We start from the raw sequence: 26,028 nt of genomic DNA, 5'->3' as shown, positions 1-26,028 counted from the left end.
ACTTCCCAAGAAGTATATCGTTATCGACTCGGTCGAATGCTTTTTTAAAATCAAGGTAGGCGACATCCACTTGTCCACCTCCCTCCATGTCCCGCGACACGATATCCACCAACGTAAGCAAGTTAGTCTCTACGGATCTCTTTTGACGGAAACCATGCTGGGCGTCAGACAGAAATGGTGCAACCTGCCGATAGATACGCTTGTGCAGTATAGACTCAAATATTTTTGCGGTCGCACAAAGGATAGCGATCGGTCTGTACTGATCCACACTTGACGTGTCATTGGTTTTGGGGATTGGAGAGACTCTGGAGAGTTTCCATCGTTTGGGGTAACTGCCAGTATGTAGAGACAGATTGAAAATATATTAAAGTGGCTCAATGAATGAACTACTGCAAGCTTTTAAAATGTACGGAGGAAGATTGTCTGGCCCTATTGCACTACGAGGCTTTAACTGGTGTAATGCTCTTGCAATATCCTCTTTCGATATTTGACCTACATGTATTAAGCTGGCAGTCTTATCTGTGCATGAGCGATTTACAACATCAGCGTCAAGTGAGGGGGTGCTTTCTAAAAATACACTAGCAAAAAAGTCTGCAAATGCGTCTGCAGAGCCTTTGCCAGTGCACTCAATACCCTTATAGGACACAGTAGTCTCAAAACCTCCTTTGGACCTTAGCTCTGACATGTGTTTCCAAAAAGCGCGGGGATTCGACCTTAAATGGTTCTCGATCGAATAGGTATGAGCTGTATACGCTTTGGACAGTTTATGCTTAATATTCTTACGCAGTTCACTGTACGCCGTATATATGGTTGGATTTTTTCTGGCTTTCCATTTCCTGTGGAGGTTTGCTTTGAGGTTCATATCCTTAATTAAATCACCCAAAAACCATACAGGATAAGACCGAGATAATGTTTTAGGCCTGTTCTTTCTGGGAACTGACTTATTAAAAATATCATATACAATGCTATAAAAAGACTCAACGGCCAAGTCGGCATTATTATGAACCAGTACCTGTGACCAATCGGCGTTGGATAGCAGATCGTACATCAAGGCAAAGTTAGCTTTTTTAAAATTCCAGTCCAAACCTGTATCAACGTTGCTGGGATTCAATAACTGAGCCTGCTGAATTTCTTGCAGTGGTACTGTGATATGAAGCGGTGGGTGGTAGCGGTCGGCGCGCGGCACCAGCCCTTCGCAGTCGGCGGAGCGCACGCAGGTTGACTTGAACCTCTCCGGCACCAACACGACATCAAGCTTTCCACCAAAATCATTTAGCACATCATTCATCTCAGACATACCACAAACACTTAAAAAATATGCGTAGTAATTATTAACAGTAATAGAGGCACTATTTAAATTAAGATCTCCAATGAGGACCTTCAAACCTTTAAGGGAATTTATCTTATTTTCTACACAATGAAACCATTTCATGTAAACTTCATCTTTGGCTCGTGGATCAATGTACACTACACACACATAAACCAAATGTCCATGTAAAATAAAAGAAGCCCATAAATCTTCACCTTTTTCGGTTTCTAGATCGGAACGCCGTCGTAAAGTTATTCCGGGGCGCGCCGATAGCAGGACTCCGCCACACGCAGTTGGGCGATCGCGCCGCAGTATGCTCCAGCCACCTGCAGTTACTTCAGCGTCATCTATGTCTTGATCGAGAAAACTTTCAGTGATGCAGATTAGGTCATGGTCTAAAACTAATAAGTTTTGTCGTAACCACTTTAGCTTAGTTCTGAGGCCTCTTACATTTTGGTAAATGATATCAATGCAGCGTGTGTTATGTGAGCTGTTTGAAGAGTTATGTTGGAGGCTTGGCAACCGAGGCTTTTCGAAAGGGAACCCAGGGTTTTACCCTCGCATTATCAGGCCAGATGTCCACCGAGAAGCACTTATCATAGTAAATGTCTGGAACTCCGATTTTGTAGGATTTATAATCGCCTTTTGGTTTAAGTTCTTCGACCGTGCAGGTTCCGTTGGGGCATAAACTACGTAAATAGTCCCTGATCTCGTCTAAACCGGATTCCATGTTCCAAAGATGGAGATGCTTTCGGCGCTCTACTGCTCTGAGACTGGTCACGCTGGGTCCAGCTTTGCACTCGAGAGATGCCAAGCGGCGTGGTTTTTTCCCTCTGACTTCAGTCCACTCATCTGAGACCGGGAGCTTACGCTGAACATCCTGGGATAGGTCATCATGGGTTGATGCCGAACCGCTACTACGCGTACTGGGCCTGCTATCCGAGTTATTAGTGGCCGAGCTAGATGTTCTAGCAGCACACTCGAGCGCTGGAACAGGAACAGTGACGATCGCGTTTCGCTTGGCCACTTCGTTGAACAGCCTCTTCGGTTCTATGGGAGCGACAGATGGCGCTTGAGTGTTGTCCGGAGTTGGTATTTTTGAGTCACGCTGCTCTAAAGCCACAATCCTGGCTTCATTTAAGACCACGCTGGATGCATGTTTTTCCAGATTCTCGTTGCATTTATCCAATCGCAGTATTACCTTAGCCAGCTGGTTGCTCAATTCTACAATCTCCATTCGAAGTTTCTGAATCTCGGTTTTACATTCTATTATCGGGTCCTGACCTACAACTTCGGGATCACTGATCTTCGTACGTTCTACTTTCCGTAAAGTGACATTCATGTTCCTTGGGGTACCAACGGGCGTCTTACTGTTATCACCCCCTCTTATCCCCTGTTATCATCACAATGTAGCTATACCATCGCTCTACGGTGAAGGAAAACATCGTTAGGAAAACCTACATATTTAGAATAGAGCCATCTTGAAACTGAATCATTCCCCAGCGATTCCCGAAAGATATTTTATTTTATCTTTTGGTGTTGGCATTTATTTTCGTTACAAAGGTAGCCGTTTTCGGACATAAGACACACGTTTAGTAAAACTAAGAACTAGTTGCCAGTGTCACATTTTAATACTGTAATTTCAGTAAGTTATATATGTATACAAACTGTAGCCGGTGACGTTATTGTGTTTGATGTTGTAACAAGTTAATATTGCAGAAGTATATAAAATTCACATTTTTCGCCGAGTGAAACATGTGGAAAATTCAAGAGGAAGCTTTCGCCCACATTATAGCGTAATGTAATAAAGGGAGGAATTTCAGAAATTAAAGAGAAAGCAATTCGGAGCTCGGTCTAATACATCCGACATTCCAAAGTCTGCAAAACCCTTTCAAATTATGATAGCCAATAATGTTGAAATATAAAATATATGTTAAAAATCATATAAACTAGCCCATGCACTACGCGTATCCTTAAAAACGATTTGTTCCAGACAATCTCTTTCTTCCATTTTTATTATGCCTAAATACAATAATTGCATCTTAAGTACCTTCAGAAACAGTCAAATGTTTTTAACTCAAAGTTGTCAATAGTTATCATATATTTTTTTTCATTTATTACAATGTTCACCTTATTAGAGTGCGACTCACCGGAACAGATAAGTTTGTGGCACTGTAACAGTCAAGGTAGAGGGCAGCAGGCGCACATCGGGGCTCAGCACGGAGATACGCGCCTTTATTATATTTAACCCCCGACGAAAGAGAGGTTTCTGTCTGTGGTAGTGTAGCTTCCAAACGGGTGAAGCGATTTTCGATTTGTTTTTTATGGGTTCTACCTTTTTTGGCATAAGATTTTTTTGCCTAATCTCGTATTGCATAGTAACGTTTGGTCAAAGTCTCGTTACGCCGAAAATCGTATGGAAAACCAGCGCTGTGGCCTCCTGGGCACAGCACACGCTGAGCTGGTGCCTTTTTGACGCTCTGGACAGCAACCGTGCTTGTTAGTATTATTTTCTGTTTTTTTCTTTTCATATAAATTATTTGTAGTATTCTTTTTTTCTTTTTGTTTCTGTTTTTTAATGTTCAGTGTGTCAAATAAATGTTTCTTTCTTTCTTTCTTTCTTTCTTTCTTTCTATGGCATAAATCTCGTTTAGTAAAAAGTTATTTCGCATAACATTGTTTAGCCTAATAATGGTATGTCCAAATCTTGAATAGCCTAATAATGCTATGGCATAGGTTTATACAAAGTAATAATATTCGTTTGGCTTTAACTTTGACGGAGCGTCTCCCTACATAGCGCAAACTGGTGCCTTGTATTGTTTCCGCTGTTTGGATAACGCTCCGCTCCGCTTCGCTGCGCTCCGCTTTGGTTTTGATGAACATGTGCACCTAACACGCTCCTCCTCGCTTTGCTCGTCGTCGCACCTATTTTTAGGTTTCGATCTCATGGGGTTTGTAATAATTATATTAGTCGTTAACTTTCGATTTTTTGATCATACAATATCGTGATTTTCGGGATGTAGGAGAATAATACCACAATTTGTACATTTACTACATACTTAATATATTATTTATTAAGATAACATTAGGAGAAACAAGATTATATATAGGTATAGACGAACATAAATTTGAGCAAACGAAACTTAGGTGTTTAAAGATTGTGCCTAAAGAGTTTTAGACGAAACGAGCCTTATGCCACATAAGTCTCGGCAAAGTGATGGTTCGGCCAAAAAAGTTTAGACCATACGAGTTATGCGAAATGAGTTTTGGTCAATAAAGATTATGCCAGATGAGCGGAACCCGTTTTTTATGTCATAGCAGGTCATGTTAGTTGTGGTGTGATGGCAAATGTTCATGCCCATATTTTATCGAAATCGGTTTAGCCGTTATAAAGCGATGCGACTTTTTGTGTTCAATATCGGGGGGTTTTACAGTTAGGTTACCTTATTAACAGTCAACGTAGAAGGCAGCAGCCGCACATCCGGCGGGCGCAGCACGGCGAGCCAGAGCGCGCGGCAGCGGCGGCGGCCGGCGTCGTCCGCGCCGCACGCCCAGCGCCCGCCGTCCAGCGCCCGCGCCTCCGACACGCCCAGCACGGAGATACGACGCCTTTATTATTCTTAACCCCCGAAGTTTCTGTCTGTGGTAGTGTAGCTCCCAAACGGCTGAACCGATTTTCGTTTTTTTTTTGGGACATAAATAATGATACCCCGGCGTTTTTAGCCATATTTTATCAAAATCGGCTTAGCCGTCAAAAAGTTGTGCGACTTAGTGTTTCTCGGAGATTTTTTACGTTTGTCAGGTTACCTTATTAATAGTTAAGGTAGACGGCAACAATCGTATATCGGGTGGGCGCAGCACGGCGAGCCAGAGCGCGCGGCAGCGGCGGCGGCCGGCGTCGTCCGCGCCGCACGCCCAGCGCCCGCCGTCCAGCGCCCGCGCCTCCGACACGCCCAGCACGAAGATCCGCGCATTTATTATATTAACCCCCGTCGAAAGAGAGGTTTCTGTCTGTGGTAGTGTAGCTCCCCAAACGGCTGCACTGATTTTCAATTTGTTTTTTTTTGGGACATAGATAATGATAACCCGAGCGTCCTTAGCTATTTTTTATCATAATCGGCTCAGCCGTTAAAAAGATGCAATTTTTTGTGTTTCTTAAGGGTATTTTTAAACGTTGATTAAGTTACCTTATTGACAGTCAAGGTAGAGGGCAGCAGCCGCACATCGGGCGGGCGCAGCACGGCGAGCCAGAGCGCGCGGCAGCGGCGGCGGCCGGCGTCGTCCGCGCCGCACGCCCAGCGCCCGCCGTCCAGCGCCCGCGCCTCCGACACGCCCAGCACAGAGATGCGGCGGCCGAGGGCGTCTTCGGCGACTGTGCGCGTCCAGATGTCTCTACGAAGAAATGAAAGAAAGTTGTGGTATCAAATTTAGTGTTTTGTTTTTAATGCTGTAATTTTATTAGGTTCGGACCACGAAGATCCGGTGGTCTAGCTAGAGCGTCTTCAGCTACCGTGCGTATCCAGATGTCTCTACAAGATTTAAGGGGAAGTAAACGAGAGTTATGGTATCAAATGATGTGTTTTGTATTGGCGAATATACACTCGCCAGCAATGAAAAAGTTACAGTGAGGAAAGCACCAACGTACTCCTAAACAGAAAATAATGACGGCGTCTGTAATATTAAAAAACATTAAACAGCGCATCAGAATATTACCACCTAAAAGCTTAAATAAGTAGGTATATTGATCAATTCTAAATTTTAGGTTTTGAATAATTTGAGTAATTTTCTATCGACAATTTGTAAGTGGAACTTTTTCATAGCTCGTGAGTGTAGTATAATTGTAAAGCTTCTCTTATTTGTCTGTGCTAGTAATGAGTAATGAAAAACTTATAGTACCTAAATAGCTTTTAAAAATATCGTATTATTTTCCTTAACTATTTGTAAATTCAAAATTATAAGGTTCTATTTTAAGAATAGGTAACAGTTCGCGGCCCAAAAACGGCCGTTTAATAGTAATTACCAGAAGGACTCGTCTAGCTTTAATTCATTTGTGAATAATAGTAGGTCGTTAAACTCACCTTAAAGTTCCGTTGAAGTTAATTTTCACTCCATCTTTATACCAGGTGAAGCGTGTGTCCGGAGACCCATAAGCAGTACAGCTCAGTATAAACTCTGACCCCTCCCATACTTCCGAACGCTGGTTAACGGTTAGGGCCTGAAATTTAATGGAAAATTTGAAACAGCACCCTCATAAGTTTATCATTCTCACAGCTACACATTACCGAACTAATTCGCTACTGGCTGATTTTGCGCTTTGAAACTATTTGCAGTAATAAAGAGGTGTTAAATACAGGTTAATGAGTAAAATAAAATTAAAGTTCTGGGACAGTTTGGCACACAGCCACCGCGCGATAACAAAATGCACAGTTCAATAATTACGGAAACTTCGTGGAGAATTCAGCTTTATAAAACCGCTGCAGTTAATTCACATATTTATCCACATTTTCCACTTTTCACTGAGTGAGATAGACTGCATTAGAATTTATAGTTTGAAAGCTTTGCTCTTCAACGCAGATGTGCAGCCAAGCAGAAGTGGAATGAACGAGCGAGTAATAAAACTGGCAAATTATATTGGATGAACACGATTTGTATCATTTTACCAGGAGTTATAAAAGTACGTAAAAAAGGGAGGACGGTTAAAACTCGCCTACTTTGATTACCTAACTGGATTCAAAACTGAAAATCTCAAATTAAATACTAATTTAGCATGCAAATGTAACGTTGTGATTGGATTTATCGTCATTGACAGTTACTCAACCTAAAGCAACAAAAAACAAACAGGTACACAAGGCCTCCAAAGCTCATGAGAGCAATATATTGTTATATTAACCCTATAGGGTTAATACAGCCCATCATCATCCGATTAATCTGATCCGAAGACACAGATCATAGATCATGCCAGCATTCACCAAGAAACAAAGTCAATCCAGAAGGCCTAGCATGGGGCGCAAGACGCGCACATTGAGACGGTATAAAAGTTTTTCTGCGCGCTCACTCAGATCACGTGGCGTTGAAAGTGAGTGCGACGGAAAAGTTATGTCACGTCTTGCACCCCATGCTAGACTATCAGAAACCCTTTACAAAACAGGTTCTCACATGCAAGCTAAGCGCCGGCTGCATGTCGACATGCGCGGGCGCAGGCAGCACGCGCAGGCGCGAGCGGCGGGCGGCGGGCAGGCGGGCGAGGGCGGCGCGCAGGGCGGCGGCCGAGCGGCGCGCGCCCCACACGCGGACAGCCACTGAACGCGCCCCGGACGCGTCGGGTGAGCTGGGTACAAGGGACAATTACTGACGGTGACAAAAGTGACTGTTGATAGAACTTTTTCATTTTATTATGATCATCATAAGGCTATCGCAGGACGTAGGCCTCTATCAAAGCACGCCACTGGATGCAATCTATAGCTTTCCGATTTCCTATAAAAAATAATAATAATACAGCAGTGTGGATTACGAATCAGGTATGTAGCCATAGAACATACATTGCAGCAGAAAAGCGCCATTTTATTTTATGAAATATAAAATAGAATATACCTCTAATTATTATGACATGGAAAAAGTTCTATCAAATGTAGACAAATTTGGTCCACTGGAACTCATGGTATTGTATATCTAGACACACGTTAAGAAAACGTAACTAAAGAAACTTACCTTAAATTTAAGATTTCTATTTCATCATCTAACGTTATATTTGATGCTTTGAAGTATGCAGTCAACTGCAACAAAAAGGACAAAATACATATTTAAAAAAACACAAATCTTAATGGTTTCAGTTAAGTAATAATGTACTTACAGGTACCTACATCTACTTAGACGCTGATAGTAAATGCTACGTGGCTACGCCGTAGCATGCTACGCCGTAGTCCGTAGCGCTACGACGCTACGAAATACTACGACTAATTTAATAACCTCATAACTTTTCAACGGCTTAACCGATTTTGATAAGAGAATGGCTTAGAGCCTTCTTTATTTAGATATCTCTTTAACAAAAAAAAACTGCTCGTTTTGTTTTAATAAACTGTACTGAGTACTTACCAGTTACGAGTTACAAAATTCAACCAGCATTCATAGTGCCGTAAGCGACTATGAAGTTTATCTACAGAGGTACTACCGCTAAGCTTACATAGACTTGAATGTTCACGGCTTTCTACCAATCTTGAACTCAGTTCCAGAACGTGGTAACGGTTTAGTTTCAGAATTGCTCTGCGGAACACAGTGGATGGCACCGAAAATTCAATACTAACTATCAAGTCTATTAATCACTTTTGGCTTAGTCATGATTCCTGGTTCGTGCGTCTTCACAGTTCAATTGGACTCCATTGTGTTTGCAGGTAGCTCTGAACTGCAGTACTGAACGGAAGGTAGAATTCAAAGGTGTATCTTTGCACATGAGTATACGTACAGGCTTTAATAGGCCGCCCCTATTAGATTGGAAATAGCGTAACGTTGGATGAATCCTCCGCCTACCCCGAACAAAGGAGTACAGTAGTTAAGGCTATGTTATAGTAGGTCTAGTACTTACATGAGTGAGTATTTCTTGCGATATGTTTGTGTTATTCACATGGTCCATCACCTGTATTTTGGTCTCGAAGCGGGCTGATGCTAAAAGAAAACAATGACGTGAACACATTTTTCATTCCAGTGTAGATGAAGTCAAAGTCAAAGTCAAATGTTTTTATTCATCGTAAAACTATAAAATTTTCTGATGAACGTCAATTTTTACAAACTACTCTGTTACTCGATGATAGGTACATTTTCTCAAGTTTCACAATAAATTAATAAAGAAAATAAAGAAGATATATTTACTTGTGTCGCTGTCTCGCGGGTTACAGTCACACGACATTTCGTCTCGGCAGCCATCCAGGCATTCATCAATACCGCATTCTGGAAAAGAAAACTAGTAAAAAAACACTGTATAATACAGAGACTCATAAGACAACAGACTTACTGTAAGCAATACCACGAAGAATAGTAAACCAAGTAGTTTTGTGGGATGTATGTACTTATAATAAGTTGTTATTCTTGAATAAGGATTTATTCTATTCTATTGTATTCTAAGTAATCAGCATCTACTTAGCCCTTTTTGTTTCATTATTATGATCATTGAACAATGTATAGGATGTATAAACGGATGAGGAGGTAAAATGGTGGCAGTCTTTGTATTCAGTAAGTAGGTATTATAATATAGTTTGTTATATAGCGCTAGTGTGACTTAAAATCGCTTTTATTTTCGGGCGGAATTTATACTGAATCACCCTATACCTCATATAAAGCACACATACGGAACGTTATTCGCTCACCTAGCAAAGGGTCTCAGTATAAATATACGTTAGGGCTCCCTCACATAAACACGACACGACGTCGCGTAGTGAAATAGTTTCCTTCCCACTCACAGTTGTTTAATGGGAGACAGCGAGAGTGGTATGACGCAACGTCTGCGGCCGCTACACTGGTTTGTTATCAACGTCGATAAGCGCCGTATTTATGGGGAATCGCGATATGGTGACCCATGTAGCGGCAGCAGGTCGTGTTTATGTGAGGCAGCTATTAGTTACCGGGTGGTATCTGCGTCTCACACAGGTCCCCGCTGAAGCCGGGAGCACAGATACAGCTGACTGCAGCCAGCCCCATCTGTCTGTGGAGACAAATTGTGTTATACAGGGTGTTGCAAAAAGGTATACTTACATATAATAGGTATAACTGTTTTAATACCAACTTAAAATTGACCTACTATAAAATTGTCCACAATAGGTACCTACTTCCATAGTTAAACTTGTTAAACGTATTTTATATTTTGTCTTAATTAATGTATTGTTGTCAAAATAGGCTAGGTTTGTTATTACTGTTTTGTGCATTTTATTGGATTAAGCGATAATTCAATCTCAATACCGAAACTGACAATTATATATTTTCTTCCATAGTACTGATGTCGATAGATAAACTAAAATAGACTTGTATTGATGGGTATAATTCATTATAGGTATAGCAAAGTTTACGAAGGCTTGGACAGTTTCAAGTGGAACGGCAGACAAAGCTCAATTGAAGATTAAAAACAGTTAAGTTGTTTCGAATTCAGAACTTGCCGGAAGTTCGCAGAGTACACAAATAGGGGATTTCCGCTTTACCAAGTTTTAAGAAGTCACTCGCTGAAATCAATAGAAACTTTAATTTTGTACTTTAAATTCGAAGTCTGCGACTTTAAAGACTCTTTCCTTTGTACTAGTAAAAGTTTCAAGTAATGTCCACAATTTGAAAGTCGAAAAGTTCAATCTTAACCTGTCTGAGTGAAGTTTTAAAAACACTGAAAGGTTTTTATTCCAAATATTCGCGCACATTTTATGCTTTACTTTTGATGAGCTGTAAGGCCAGAATCCATTAAATTAAATAAATAATTAACTAAGACCAGTAAATAATGGCATTTATCTTTTAAAGAAACGCACTGTTTTCTTGATCGGTTTACGACAAGAAGCGTCGCAGTGTGTGTGTTTTAGTGAGTTTAATATGTGTGTTAGTGTAAAGGTGTACCCTAAGTGTTGGAGTGTGTGTTACCTGCAGACGCCTCCGTTCATGCACATGTTGGGCGCGCAGAGCGGGCCGGCGCCGCAGTGTGTGTGTGTGTCTGTGTTAGTGTGAGTGTTGAATGTGTGTTACCTGCAGACGCCTCCGTTCATACACATGTTGGGGGTGCAGAGCGGGCCGGCGCCGCAGTGTGTGTGTGTGTCTGTGTCTGTGTGTTAGTGTGAGTGTTGAATGTGTGTTACCTGCAGACGCCTCCGTTCATGCACATGTTGGGGGTGCAGAGCGGGCCGGCGCCGCAGTGTGTGTGTGTTAGTGTGAGTGTTGAATGTGTGTTACCTGCAGACGCCTCCGTTCATGCACATGTTGGGGGTGCAGAGCGGGCCGGCGCCGCAGTGTGTGTGTGTGTGTGTGTTAGTGTGAGTGTTGAATGTGTGTTACCTGCAGACGCCTCCGTTCATGCACATGTTGGGGGTGCAGAGCGGGCCGGCGCCGCAGTGTGTGTGTGTTAGTGTGAGTGTTGAATGTGTGTTACCTGCAGACGCCTCCGTTCATGCACATGTTGGGGGTGCAGAGCGGGCCGGCGCCGCAGTGTGTGTGTGTGTGTGTTAGTGTGAGTGTTGAATGTGTGTTACCTGCAGACGCCTCCGTTCATGCACATGTTGGGGGTGCAGAGCGGGCCGGCGCCGCAGTGTGTGTGTGTTAGTGTGAGTGTTGAATGTGTGTTACCTGCAGACGCCTCCGTTCATGCACATATTAGGGGTGCAGAGCGGGCCGGCGCCGCAGTGTGTGTGTGTGTGTGTCTGTTAGTGTGAGTGTTGAGTGTGTGTTACCTGCAGACGCCTCCGTTCATACACATGTTGGGCGCGCAGAGCGGGCCGGCGCCGCAGTCTGCGCCCGAGTAGCCCTCGAAGCACGAGCAGTAGAACTGCCTGTGGAAAAAATAGTTTAAGAAACGAAGGAAGAAAAATGTATATAACAGTACAGCATAGATCCTAACTAATATTATAAACTCGAAATTAACTGTGTCTGTTTGTCTGCCTGTTACACTTTCACGCCAAAACTACTGAACGGATTTGAATGAAATTTGGTATACATACGTACGTCAAATAGGCCTTAGCTCAGCGTGGGTTGCGGACATACTTTTCTTATGTGAATGGAATCACGAATCAAAGTTACGTAAGCGGTTGAGAATGAATACTACCATCATCATTTTTCATTAAGTATCATCAATATTATTTCCAGGAGAAAATGAGAACAACCACGTTACCAGGTAACGTAACGTTACGTGGTAAGTAGGTCCTACCATGTTATATTTGGATATTTAATTATGTAGTAGGTTAGTGAAAATGAAATGGTTGTGATATCATTCAACAGACACTAAAGTTGTTATCTGATTCACTATGTAAATTTATTTACAAATTTTACCATGGAAAGCAAAGCTATTATTTATCTAGCGAACTAATCGTAATTTGTGACAACGACCCAACATAATGCTTTTATTGCTCCGACAAATTTATTATAACATTCATTCAATGGATCGTTAATACTGACTCTACATTCTAATTTGCATCGGTTTTACCTCCTGATATCAATTTAAATTTATAATTAGAAGTGGAATCGTAGGATTTCATTTGTTGCGTGAAATAATACAAACAACGCCAACGCAAATATTATACCGAAACGGATAATCATTGCACAGAATTCGCTAACTAGAGGTTTAATATATGGGAAATAAATTCATATTATACTGGCTATGTGATATTATGTTAGTGAGGATGTCTTTCTAATCACTGTTTGTTATTGGAGAAATATGGCAAGCTGAAAGAATCAAACTCAGATCCTCATTCTGTAAAATATAATGTTCTACAAGTTATGAAATCTATGACGTACTCAACTTCTTGATATCTCAATTACGTTAAAATATGACGAAAAAACGAGAGGATCACTATATCTTATCGTAGCGCTCGAAATGAGCGAAATATTGTGGCCACATATTGCAAAATTTCAAACAAGTTCGATATATCTCCACCTCTATGTTTTATGTACATAGGTATGCTAACTCACCTATAATCCCAAGTAGCATAGCAATGGCCGAGCAAGCGGCACTCAAGCGCACTGCAGGACGAGGCAGGGGGTGAGGGTGCGGGCGGGACGGGCGCGGGGGGAGGGGTCACCGCGTACGTAATGTTCAGACCAAACACTGATAGTAGCCCCAGCGCCCGCAGCTGGGTGCCTTCCAGGGCATCCAAGGATAACTCCACTACTAGGTATGGACTTTGGACCTGTAACAAAGAAATACCATGGTTATTTGGCTGTGTAAGTTAGGTTGTTTAATCCGTCGGACTATTAGCGCTCTCGCTACGTTCAGACGCCAAAATTACGTAAAAATGTACTAGTACGTTCCTATGTCGCGTGTAGTTATTGTGGTTAGAAAAATAACAAACGGGTATACCTACCAAAAAAATATGTTATGCTTCCGATAACGTTAGGGTTCTGAGGAATCTTTGAGCACAAGCGCGAGTGCTGGCGTCACGACACGCGCCCACTTCTAGGAGCTGCAAGACTCAACGTACCAACCTACATTGTTGGGAACGTTGAGCAAAAATGTAGCGTTATTTGCAGAAGTCTGCTATGTACGTGCGCTTAGCTCGCACGTGACGCTGCTATAGACGATTTCCCAGAAGATTTACCTAGGAAAGACACCGTTCCTGTTTGTACAAAATGCAAGCGGGAAATATTTACAACGGGAACACTGGTTGACATTTATCGGGTAGGTACAGGCGGGCTCATAATATGTAACTGACAGCTATTTATTTTATTTCGTTTCGTCCGTAACGAGCGCTTACGACGTTTTTTAAAAGACGCACTTTTAAAAAAAAATATTACTAAACGTTTTTATTTCAAAGCGAGGGAAACAGAAGATCATTTAAAAAAAATAGTGAGATGTTACCTAAACTTGGCGTCAACTGTACGAGGCATATTGCTGGTCGAAAAAAGTTCGCTCTCATATTCGAATGAAAAACTCAAATAAAAATGTAATCTGCGCGCCGACTAAAACACAAAGTTTTTTACAGCTTTAATAAAAAATATATACTCGTACCGCTACACACTCCAAGTTTACGGGTCTGTAGAGTGTGTACGCATTGGCGGGCAATGTTGGGATTATGTTTTGCAAACATAAGCGCTTACACGGTGCCTTGTTTTGTGTAAAAATAAATAAAATATGAGTCGAACAAGAGAAACGAGCGGAGAAAGGGTTTAATGCCCACGGGACCGGAAAAATATACCGTTTTTTAATTAAATGAATGTTTTTTTGGTCGCAATCGAAACAAGGGAAAAAGTTAAACTGAAAAAAAAACACCAAATAAATAATTAAATACTCTTTTTTAATAAAAAAACGGGTCATTTATTAACGTCAAACAGAGCGTTTCCCATATTGATATAATATTCGTGTTGCGGTGTCGGGCTGCCCACTGCTGCAATATTTCACCTCCTCTCTTCACATTTTCGACGATTTCAATGCAAAACGGCCTCGCAATTTCTCGGTGAATCTCCAAATTGTAAAAGCTCTGGTTTGAGTGCGAGCAATAAATCATAAAAAGATTGTGATTTCTAGTACCTAGGTTTATTCAAGAAAAACTTCAAGAAGTGTCATGATTCTTCGTTTTTATGTGTTGTAAAATTATTAATAAAACAGTAGTTTCAATAATATATGAATAACGCCGTCTCTTGCATATTATATTTTTATAAATAAACTTTTTAATAAAGTAGCATACTGGAAAAACATCGGATAACTACTTTAATTGAACCTTATATTTAATGAAAAATAACAATACCGTACCCTATGGTAAAAATATTTACCTTAATATAACGGTGTCGGTCTAGGTGTGTTTAAAGCGATGTCTGTAAATATTATTTTATCCGCTGTAGAATGTAGGTCAATCGGCCCCGTCGATGTGCAATTTTTTATTCCTTTTTTCAGACAATTAAATTCAAGCTTGCCGTTAAATGTAGGGAAAAATCCTTTTTCGCAACAATTGTGGACAGAATGTCGGCAAGGGGACGATTTAAGATTATACACATTCTTATTTTTTTTACAATGCTATAGCAGTTTCCTTATAAGAAAACCTTTTGCAGTATGGAAATACCTACAGTGCGACAAACTTATCTGTTCCGGTGAGAGCGAAGTAAATTGATCCATATCTCATTATTTACTGATTAATTATATATTGATATAGATTAGATGAGTTCATTAAAGCCACACGAGCGAATTACCACTACTGGCAAACTTAAAATCTTATAGAATGAAGAAATATTAGACATTTACGTGAGCTGTCACCGGAACAGATAAGTTTGTGGCACTGTATATGGAGTAGATATTTTTTTCGTCAATATTCCATGGTATTATAACAAAAGTTGTCAGAATGAAGATCTCTATGACCTACTATCGGATGTGCACCTACGAAATACTCACCCTGTATGTATTCACCAACTCTTGGAAGAAACTAAGGTTAAACTAAGGTTGACCTTGGCATTTCTTAATTGTGATTCTGGTTAGAATTCGTGTACTGTAGATAACTAAAACAAAAATATAAACACTTATTCATTCCCTAGGAACATGAATGTGGGAACATTCTGATTAATATATACCAATCTAAAATACCAATTACTTTAAGGTAAATGAACGGAAACCGGCTTCATTTATGTTTTTCGAGATCCGACTTGGTAGGTAAATGTGAAAGTGAAATTAAGAATTGAATTCGTTCGATTCGGTCGCTTACTTTGGGTAAAAATCTTATTTAATTTTGAAAAGACTTCCTGCTGTCTGGTTGGTACATTATCTTCATTTCGTGTTAGATTGCGGTAAAAACAATCAGTTTCTGTATTAGAAACGGTCTATTTAAACTGGATTATACCTACTTATATTTTGTATAAAACAAAGGACAAAATTGTATATTGATGAAGTTCCTATAATTGTCATCTTGAGGCGCAAGAGTTAAACTTTTAATATAATTATAAAAATACTACAATCAGTCAATCCTTCCTAAAATACATATAAATTAAATACCTTTAAAATAGTTAATCTATCATGAATAGCTTGAAATCTTGATACATTAACTATTTCAAAGGTACTTTGTCTATACCCTATATCTCTAACAAAATAACAGAAAAAATACAGACCAAAGTAACAGAAACATGGTGGCATTTTGCTTAGTTTCTTAATACTTATATTAAACCAAGCTGCAATGCATTTTTTGCTAGAATTTTTACTTACATGCAAATGCGCACATTCAGTATTAACATAGGAATAGCTAGATTCTTGTTATTTACGTCACTACTCCTATTAAGGCTATTGTGGCTGGCGCTCTGTGTTTCTATATGTTAATTCCGTCCTACTGAGATATCCTTGACCATCGGAAACGATCCTTGTGTATAATAATAATACGTGTCTCTAACTTTTTAACTATAAGGATTACAATTTGATTATACGTAAGGTTGAATAACCTGAAGTTTCATTATGAATGTAATAAAAAACTACTAACTACTTAGTAGGTAGGTAACTAATAAAAGTCGGCCCGGCCATTACGTTAGTAATATTGTCAATGGCTGTAATATTGAGGATGAGGATTAGGATTTTAATTTCAGTCTTTTAACAGCAACAGTACGGTAACATTATTATATCTTATCTAAATGTACCTAGTTGTAGGTAAGTACAAGTACCATAGACTTGATTTAGAACCGCTACCTGCTATGCTGATTGGGTAAAATATCAAATTTGCACGAAAAATTTGTAAAAAAAATCTTCCGGCCTATGAATTATTCATTAAATAAAAAAAATACACCAGCAAACTGGAGTTGATTTTATTTAAATACATAATGTGGAGAAACGACGGCGCCTGCTGAGAAAATTGTACAAAGCTAAGAGAGAAAATTTAATAAAATCACTAGAGAATTGAGAGGGCCTGGAGGGAAATTGAGGCAGTTTCCCTGTGGTTAATTTTAACTTACTTTATTATCTGAAATTATTACATTTATATTGGAGAAAATCTTTTGGGTTTAATCACACTGACTCACATATAAGGTACGAGTATATGCCTAGTTTAGATCTCCCTAAGCATGAACATAAGTCCTTCGCGAAAGAGAATTTCATCCAATCACAGCGCTGCTTTTGCATTCCATACTCCAGATTATATTTAATTTGACGTTCCCAGGTGTGAAGCTGACAGATAGACTTTAGAAAAGTATCTACAGTGCCACAAACTTATCTGTTCCGGTAAGAGTTCACGTAAATTTCTAATATTTCTTAATTCTCTAGGATGTTAAGTTTTCCCGTAATGGCAATTTACCCTTGCGGTTTAAATAAATCCATCTAATCTATATCAATATATAACTTATTAGTGAGTAACTAGATATGGACCAATTTAATTCATTCTCACCGGAACAGATAAGTTTGTGGCACTATAAATACGTATACCGCAGTCGTACCTACCTATATAATATAAACCTACCTACAGGTTTTCAGCAAACTCTATAGCAAACGGATGATTATACTTACTTGAATTCTTGTGAACTTTGTCACTGGTTCCTTGTATTTTTACCCACAAGAGCACGATAAATTGTCACCCGCCCGAGGCAAATAGGGAACATCAAAGAGTGTCGACATAGAGCATGTTACACATCCATTTCTTGGCGCATCGCTTTCATTCGAGTCAAAGAGCTTTAAAATATGTTTCTTTAAAAGCGAAAAAGTATTTAAAGTCATACTCTACAAAATCTTCCGTATACAGTTATAGCGAAATTGGCATTGCCGAAAGCAGAAAAATATCATTTTTGTACCTACCAATAATCATTTTCGTTTATGACCTTTCGTAAAAAAACCTTAGTGTTGGTTATCTATTTTGTAGCCTGTACTGTCGAAGTAAGTTGTCTGAAAAACTTGCACTCTACTCTATCACTCATAAAGTTTACTCGTGTTAAGTCATGTTGAATTTTATGACGGTATTGTGTTCTGTCAAGATCAAATCTACTCTGGTTTCCCTCCACTTTCCCGGGGATTTATTTACCACACAGTTTATTACCCGACAGTGCTGTAAGAACGAGGGTTATGTCCTTCATCAGTTTATGAAGCTGTTTTGTAGAAATATATTTATGGAGCTGAAGAAGTGAAAGCTACTCATTGTAACAGTTATTTATGTACTTACATACTTGTATGTTTAAATCAGGTTGTCCGATTAACTAGATAGGGAGCTTCCAGAATATACACAAAGTATTCCATGCCACTGATATAACATATAATGAGGACATACATTCTTCATAAACATCAGAATTACATACCTTCTCTTCTCTTCTTCTCTTCTCATAGGGGCTGTACGTGGCTCTCAATTACATACCTATTTAGTTCCTGTACGTGGCTCTCAATTACATACCTATTTAGGTGTATATATTTTATGCAATATAGTTTTTTATAAGTATGTATGTATTTAAGTATTTATTAATAAAATAAGTAGCTATTAATTTCCTTTCCCTTTAGTGTTTATATTTTTGTGCAACTTCCTGATTTATATTCAAAATTGTCTTTTCTAGCTCGTACAGTTACCTGGAAGATTAAGCCGCCGATTTCGGTTTTTGCGATAAAGCCGCCCTTATTGTATTATAGTTTTTTATGTCTAAAATGTTAGGTACATGAACAAAGTGTTTTATGAACAATAAAGTTATACTACTACTATTTAAAAGTATGTTTAAATTAACGTAAACGTTTAGTATTTCCGTGTTACTTATGTGCTGATGTGAGTCTGAAGGTGATCCGACAATAAGGATTCTATTCAAATGCTTGGAAAAATCCGCTCTCTCACTTGGAATACCTACTTGATGTAAAGCATAGCTCTGTGAGAACAAAAAAAACAGCACAAAACTCTGCTGCCAAAGATTTTACAATTTGAATTTAGAATATGTTTGTGTGTATTACAGAATTCACACCTATAATATGTTAGTGCAGTGTGCAGCTACTGACGCTTATCTGACTCGCCAATTCTTTCACTTCGGTGGCAAATCCTTTGGTACAAAAAATAATAATTATGTAAGTATAGAGAATTTGAGACAATAGAAAAGCCATAACCAAAAGCCGCAATTGTACTACGACGCCGTGCTATTGCCATCGTTCGTGTGATCATGTCTTGTGTATCCGATAAAAAATAATTAAATTCAAAGATACTCAATCATTTCAGATTTCGTCGATATAAATTGTACCGTACCAATAACAGCGTTACGAGACTATAGAAAATCCGAAAGCCTTTTCGGTATCAATGTTGTTCGGGCGGCAAGCCAGTGCCGGCGAGGAGGCCACCGAAGGCTTTGCAGACTGTAATACGCTTCCCGCTATTTCAATCTTGTCTTAGCTCCCTTCCGAGCGTGCGCCGTAGAAGTCACCCCAAATCTTACACTAGGGGCCACTTGCACCAACATATTAAATCTAGATTTAGTGTTAAATCTCGATTTAGTGTTAAATCTCGATTTAGTGTTAAATCTCGATTTAGTGTTAAATCTCGATTTAGTGTCAAATTTTATATAAATTGACGTTTCTTAAATCGAGATTTGACACTAAATCTAGATTTAATATGTTTCTGCAAGTGGTCCTAGAAGTTCAAATGTGACACTACCTAGATAACGTAACCACTAAGGGTGACTTGCACAAGACATTTAAACATATTTAAATCTATTGCTGTCTTGCTCTGTCACTATACTGTCAAAGCAAGTGAGCAATAGATTTAAATAAATTTAAACGCCTTGTGCAAGTCACCCTAAAAGTCGCATAACTTTTGAATTTCTTAACTGATTTTCATGAAACATAGTTTTTTTTTTTTTTTTTTTTAAAGATTTTATTATCACTCCACAGACTTTATGTCCGTGCCTTTTTGAGAGATCAATATATTGTGAGAGTTTGGTTGTTTTTTGTCTTCATCTTTTAACTACTCACTACTCAATGTGGAAGCTTATAATATATATATTTTATCTTTTATATATGTATACCTATATACCTATTATTAATAATTTTTTTTTTTTGCACTCCTGGAGGAAAATCTACACAGACACCTGGGAAGGGGACCCAGGTAGTGTCGGCCTTTAACCGACTAAAAACCCCCAGTTGTGCATTTCTTGTTTTTTTTTTTTTTTTTTTTTTCTTTGTTTCACACAGTCACACTTACAATTATAATGGCAACAAACATTTGAAGGGTAGGGCCAGTGTCAGCTGTCTTCAGAGAACTTAACAGACGCCTGTCAGTGGCCACACACTCCTTTTGTCATCGCTGTTGTTTTGCCTGGTGTTAATGTGTGACAGTGTTCTTAAAACTATCTTAATTTTATTGGTTAGTTCTTATACAGATAATATTAATTCATGATATACTATACAATACCTACATATCAAAACTATACAATACATGCTATATACTATACATAACAAAACTATAAAATACATGCAATACGGTTTGGCCGTCAATATAAAATTAAAATCAAAATTCTCCTATTCCGCTCCATTTTGCGTTGCCAAAAGCCTTGATTGCTGGGCAACGACCTCTTTGTCCCGATTTTTTATTGCCATCTTTAGGTTGTATGAAACATAGCTCAGAACACAAAGGTTAAGTTATATCTACGACCTAGCTGTATTTATAATGAACTGTGGTTAAAATACAATATAAATTGATACCATACCATTTATTATTACTTTTAAATAATGACCATCTAGTTGCTATTAGCTTCTCTAACATGCTGTACGAGTACCAGTAGATTAGTTTCGTCACACATGTCATTAAGGCAACATTTTATATATGTTGCCAGAATTTCAGCGTCAAAAGTAGAACATTTTGAAAGTGCCAGCCACAAATATGTTCTCAATTATAGCGTCGCGATTGGTGTTCCGCAAGCGGTAGACTTGGCAATTACTCGTTCGAACACCTATTCTACTATCCCAGAATCATACAGAGGTTGCATGTAGAAAAAATATCGACAAAAACGTGATTTAAATAAGGTAATATTACTAAAAACTCATACATTTTGGTAGCTTCATTTGTGCAGGTCCGATAACTGCAACTAACGTTTAACATAAGCATCCTTTGTATTTTTAACTTATTTCAAAAATTCAGTATACATAGCTAGGTTAAAATAATTGAAAATAAGTTTAAATTTATGAAATTCTGTTTTTTTTTGCTCTGATTGGCATGCATAGACATACATTTGACTATGGTGTTTTTGAAAAGTTGGTATCTCTGTACAGGGCTCATCGTTTAATGTTGCATATTTGAATCGTGGTAAGTACAGGTTTCTATATAAGTATATTTATCTATTTCCTATTAAAAAAAATACAATACGTACCTATGTAGTAATAAAATTTCTTATAGTAGAATTGAGTCGGTGGTTCATAAAAGCCATAACAGTGTTTCATCTGGAACAAAAAGCTAGTTGGGAATAGCCTCCGCTGCTAGACGCTAATAACCATCTGGTTTATAGGTTTTTTTGTTATTTTTTCAAATTTCAAAGACCTACTGTCAGATAAACGACTGATTAGTTATTACTACCAATTTCTCCATTCTCGGTTAGAGCATAACCAGGGAGTAGTGGTTAACTTTTGACACATCTGTCATGAGTTTATATGGAGATGACGTTTAATTTCATTCAATTCCTGTCGGTTAGATAACCGACAATGGAGAAGTTGGCTGGTTCAGCAGAAATTGGCACTAAGTAAGACTAACAAGAATATTGATGTAGAAAAGCGTTTGAATGTTAAAAATAATGAACCGCTCAAATTGTTTAAAAAATGCGATTGATTTCATTTTAAAGAAACTTTTCAAGGAAACGTCTTAGTAGGTCTTAATTAAATTACGGAGTTACTAATCAGCCCTGAGATACTCGCTGACTACACGGGCATGCAGAAATAAGTATCACACTTTTAAATTCTGATATGTGTATAAATACTTAAGTATTAACTCGAAGGGCGATGTTGAAATATTTTTATTCTGTCTGATTTCACGGTATTCAACCTACCTACGTACTTTCAAAATAAAAACTATTTGTTGTTCTACAACTATGTTCTAAAAAAATACCAAAAATATATAGGTATAGATGTTATTCAAATATTTTTATTTGAAACTCTCTGACACTTTTCAAACACGCAGTACAGTCTATGAAAAAATAAACTAAATATTTAAAAGTACCCACATGTTTTTGCAAGCCAGTGTAGTTTCATAATTAATCCGTCAGAACGATCAAAGCTGCAACTGACTGCCTATGAAAACAATTTGATTATTTTTAGTACGAAACCTGAATGGCGAATCCTAGTACATTGAAGTATTATTATTTACAATATTATAATATATATATATATATATATATTGATAAATGTATAAATTATATTATACATACTTACTAACTAAAAGGTTTTCTCACACACTTTTTTTTCGGTAGGAATGTATGTTCTACGTAATATTAAGATTCACGCTTTGGTTGTTACACTTAATTTCTAAGTTCCGAAAGTGATTTCACGTACACACATACTATGCCATGTATTACATACCTACGTACCTATGGTGGGCTTGTTTCAGAGCGCCTCGTCAGCCGACATGAATTCTCGTATCCGTTACACTTGTGCTGACGCGTCAACTTTTGTTGCGCAATAAATCTAAAGTTTGTTGCGAGTTGTCACGCCTGCCTTGAATAACTTACGCGTTTGTTGGAGTGAATGCCACAATGTCCAAACCTAAATAATTGTACTAAAATGCCCAAGCCAAAATATAAGCTAACTTACTAACTGATTCGAAATATCAAATACATAGAGTACATTAAGTATGTGTTGCATAATATACTCACGAGCAATGAAAAAGTTTAAGTCACATAATTATATGCAACGGCAGGTTTAACTTTTGGTGACTAAAACTTTTTCATTGGTAGCGATTATGTCTCTTATTTTTTATTTGACTCTCTGTTCCTTACAAATACAAAGTTAAATTTAACAAAGATAGGTTTCTGGCAAAGCATAATACCAGAAATATATATTTATAGAATAAGATAATGGTACAGAGCTCTTGTTGTGCGGGTTTGACTTGCATTTTCCGTTTTCTTAAACCCTTTATGGACAAAACCACGTACTTAATAAAATACACAGAACAATTTAAACCTAGGCGAAGAATGAAAATTGACGTAGCCTATGCAAAGGATGGAAAATGAAAAGTTATTTATTTTTTGGTGTTTTGGTTACAGGCAATATTAGATTATTTTAGCGTGGTTTTGGACATTATGCTACCCGTTTATTCGTCAGGCGTTAGCTGCGTTGCTCAAATTTCAGTACAAGTTCCACGGTGAAAGTAAAGCAGTTTATTACCCGCTCAATTGTGTTTTATCTGTGGACTTGTAATTTTATTGCCGGCGAATTTGCATACAAATGAAAATAATTAGTCGCGTCTTTTGACGAAATTACTCTGGCGTTTATTGGAGACTTGGGTAAATATGCTGTTAGTATGGTGCAAATACCATTTTTTTATAAAAAAATATATTTAAGTATGATCTAAAGATGGTTTTTACAGCGTGATAAAATATATCCGAAAAACTCCTAAAAACAGCCCTGTAAGACAGTCCCATACAAAAGATTTCTATATAATAATCAATAAGTACCTACATTGTAAAGCACACACAGTACGAGTTTAGCAAGGCATCTTCAATAGTATATGGATTCTAGTAGAATCCATAAACTGCAATGACAGTGTATGACTATGATAAACTGCAATAGGAGTTTGGCAATGTTTGTTATTGTAACCATGCATGTTGTTTTTTGGAGAATAAATAAATAATAAAAAAAAACAGAATGTAGAGTCAATTCGAACTTATTGACACAAATTGTAAATATGAAAACGGTCTAAATACGAATACTTAAAACCCTAAAACATAAATTTGTCAGACCTTTTTAAATTGCCGGTCAGAATTTCACAAATTGCCTTTCTCATTTTCCAAGCCAAAGACAAAAAACTCGTTTGTTGTTTTGTTTAACAGTCCGTAACAAATAATGAATACCGATCTTTTCTGAATGGGCGGCATTTTTGGGGAACATGTTATTTGCAATTCAAAGTAGGCAGAATATTCCGCGCCAGGCAGAATGGACATTTCTGTGTTAGTCGAGTCAATGTTACCGTACGATACAGGGTGCGCTTTTGAATGTGCTTTGCTTAGGTACATATAATATTTTTTTAGGTACCTATAAGGTACCTATTATATTAATTTTTTTTTGGACATTACCTAAAGGATATTGTTATTGAAATAGCAATCTAAAGTTGATAATATAATAGTAATAATATACTTAGGTAATTGTCTCTGGGTTGACAGAAACTCCGGTGGTGCCTGGATTAAGATGGCCGAGGGCAGATCGTTTCGACGCCGCAAGGAAGATATCAAATATCTCTTCAAATGAACCAGTACCAGTCTTATGATCAGTGATTTTGTTTATACTGTATACAAACAATGCATTGATTGCTTTTGATTAGACCCAATAAACTCAAGGGTACGGTGTCTAGATTTGCAATTGCGCGCCGCCCGTATAGCGGCGCTGGCAGAGTTCCCGCGCAAATTGTCAAAGTGCGCGTCGTGATGTTGTTTTGTTTATTTGCGTATTAAGTGTCCACACTGGCGCTGACAGACCGGATAACATAGGGCTTTTGAAATTTTAATAATGTAAATTACACTGTAATTTCAGTGTGCTTTGTGCATAATTATTAAAATCTGGAGAGATACCTACCTAGTTTCTGAAATAATAACATAAGTAAAAATTATCAAAAACTATGAAATTATTTAACACATTATCTACCCATTTCATTAAAAAAACAGGAATTGGTTTTCCATTTACTTTGGCAAATGAGGTGTGACTGACAGCGACAGGATCCCGGAATAGCAATAAAACTTGGCGCAAATTGCGAGGTCGTGACACGTCGCGGCTTCTCACGTCAACATGTTTGTTTGTATGCGCTTGTTTGCAATAGTCACGTTACGTGACACAGGACAGAGCATTTGCACAAACATTAATTTGGCATAATTACACAAAACGTTGTCAAACAGATCCTCTGCATAAAACATGCTGCATGCGTACGCAATACTAGATTCAAACATTTTCTATGCTGTCATTAGCATAAATTTAATCATGAATATTTTGAATAAACATAGACGTATATTGCTTACGCGACTAACAAAAAAAGCCTTTCCAACTTCTTTGCTATTTCTGAGAAATAATCAACGAACTATTACCGATGTAATTTTATCGATTGGTTGAGGATAATAAAAAAAAATGTGTTTGCTTATGTATGCATAGGCTAAACATGAAGCATGGATAAAAGTGTGATACTTATACTAGTAGTCTAAGTCAGACGACTTCTTTCTTTAATGGGACGCTAAAACTAAACCATGTTGGGCACCAAAACTAATCCACGTTGGGCGCCTAAACCAAACCATGTTGGGCACCAAAAATAATCCACGATGGGCGCCCAAACCAAACCATGTTGGGCACCAAAACTAATCCACGTTGGGCGCCAAAGCGAAACCATGTTGGGCGCCAAAGCTAATCAACGTTGGGCGCCATAACTAATCCACATTGGGCCTCAAAACTAAACCACTTTCGGTAGTTAGTAACCAACTACTTTAACTACTTTATTCCAATGGGAAAACTTTTTAACATGAAGCGTAGGCCTCGACAAATACAGTATAAAATACAGGGTGTTAACTAGAATGCGTTTGAGCGGGAAATGGGGGTTAGTATTAGTCTAACCAAGCACGTTTCTAAGAAAAAAAACATCAGAATCTCGAATATTTATGTTTAAAGTCTAAAGTAAAGTGGAAAGTTTTACCTTAATCAAAAACATGGTCACCCTACACAAACACATAGGTAACCAATGAGACATTCGATTGCAAAAGAACACACACTTTAAATTTGTTATCAACTTCACTTTTCATAATTTATTTGATGTAACTATGATTGTAATTACTTACACAGTAGGTAATAACAATTATTAAATAAAATTGAAATTATTCATGGTGATTAATGACATACTAATCAACAATTAAACACAGTCTGGCGAAAGACAGTCTGGAAAAAAATAAGTATGGAACGCGTACGA

General features: G+C 38.2%; 1 protein-coding gene across 5 annotated transcripts in view; it reads right to left on the bottom strand.

Moving 5' to 3' along the window:
• LOC105385854 overlaps window positions 1–26,028 on the bottom strand; it is a 78,221-nt gene that overhangs the window by 10,507 nt on the left and 41,686 nt on the right. For 2 of the 5 annotated variants that reach the window (XM_048630208.1, XM_048630209.1), the window contains exons 3-11: window positions 12,950–13,167; window positions 11,716–11,814; window positions 9,922–10,001; window positions 9,173–9,250; window positions 8,889–8,968; window positions 8,018–8,082; window positions 7,466–7,637; window positions 6,388–6,524; window positions 5,497–5,701 (exon numbers count right to left, since the gene is read on the bottom strand). In XM_048630208.1, the coding sequence (XP_048486165.1) occupies window positions 5,497–5,701; window positions 6,388–6,524; window positions 7,466–7,637; window positions 8,018–8,082; window positions 8,889–8,968; window positions 9,173–9,250; window positions 9,922–10,001; window positions 11,716–11,814; window positions 12,950–13,167 (1,134 nt within the window). Of the gene's footprint in view, window positions 1–5,496; window positions 5,702–6,387; window positions 6,525–7,465; window positions 7,638–8,017; window positions 8,083–8,888; window positions 8,969–9,172; window positions 9,251–9,921; window positions 10,002–10,915; window positions 10,968–11,017; window positions 11,070–11,127; window positions 11,593–11,715; window positions 11,815–12,949; window positions 13,168–26,028 lie in introns of those variants that run through there. The other 3 variants (XM_048630210.1, XM_048630212.1, XM_048630211.1) reach the window with 3 other exon arrangements.

Source organism: Plutella xylostella, chromosome 25 (genome assembly GCF_932276165.1).
Source record: "Plutella xylostella chromosome 25, ilPluXylo3.1, whole genome shotgun sequence".
Classification (NCBI taxonomy): Eukaryota; Metazoa; Arthropoda; class Insecta; order Lepidoptera; family Plutellidae; genus Plutella; species Plutella xylostella.
This window is presented reverse-complemented; position numbering and strand designations above follow the sequence as displayed.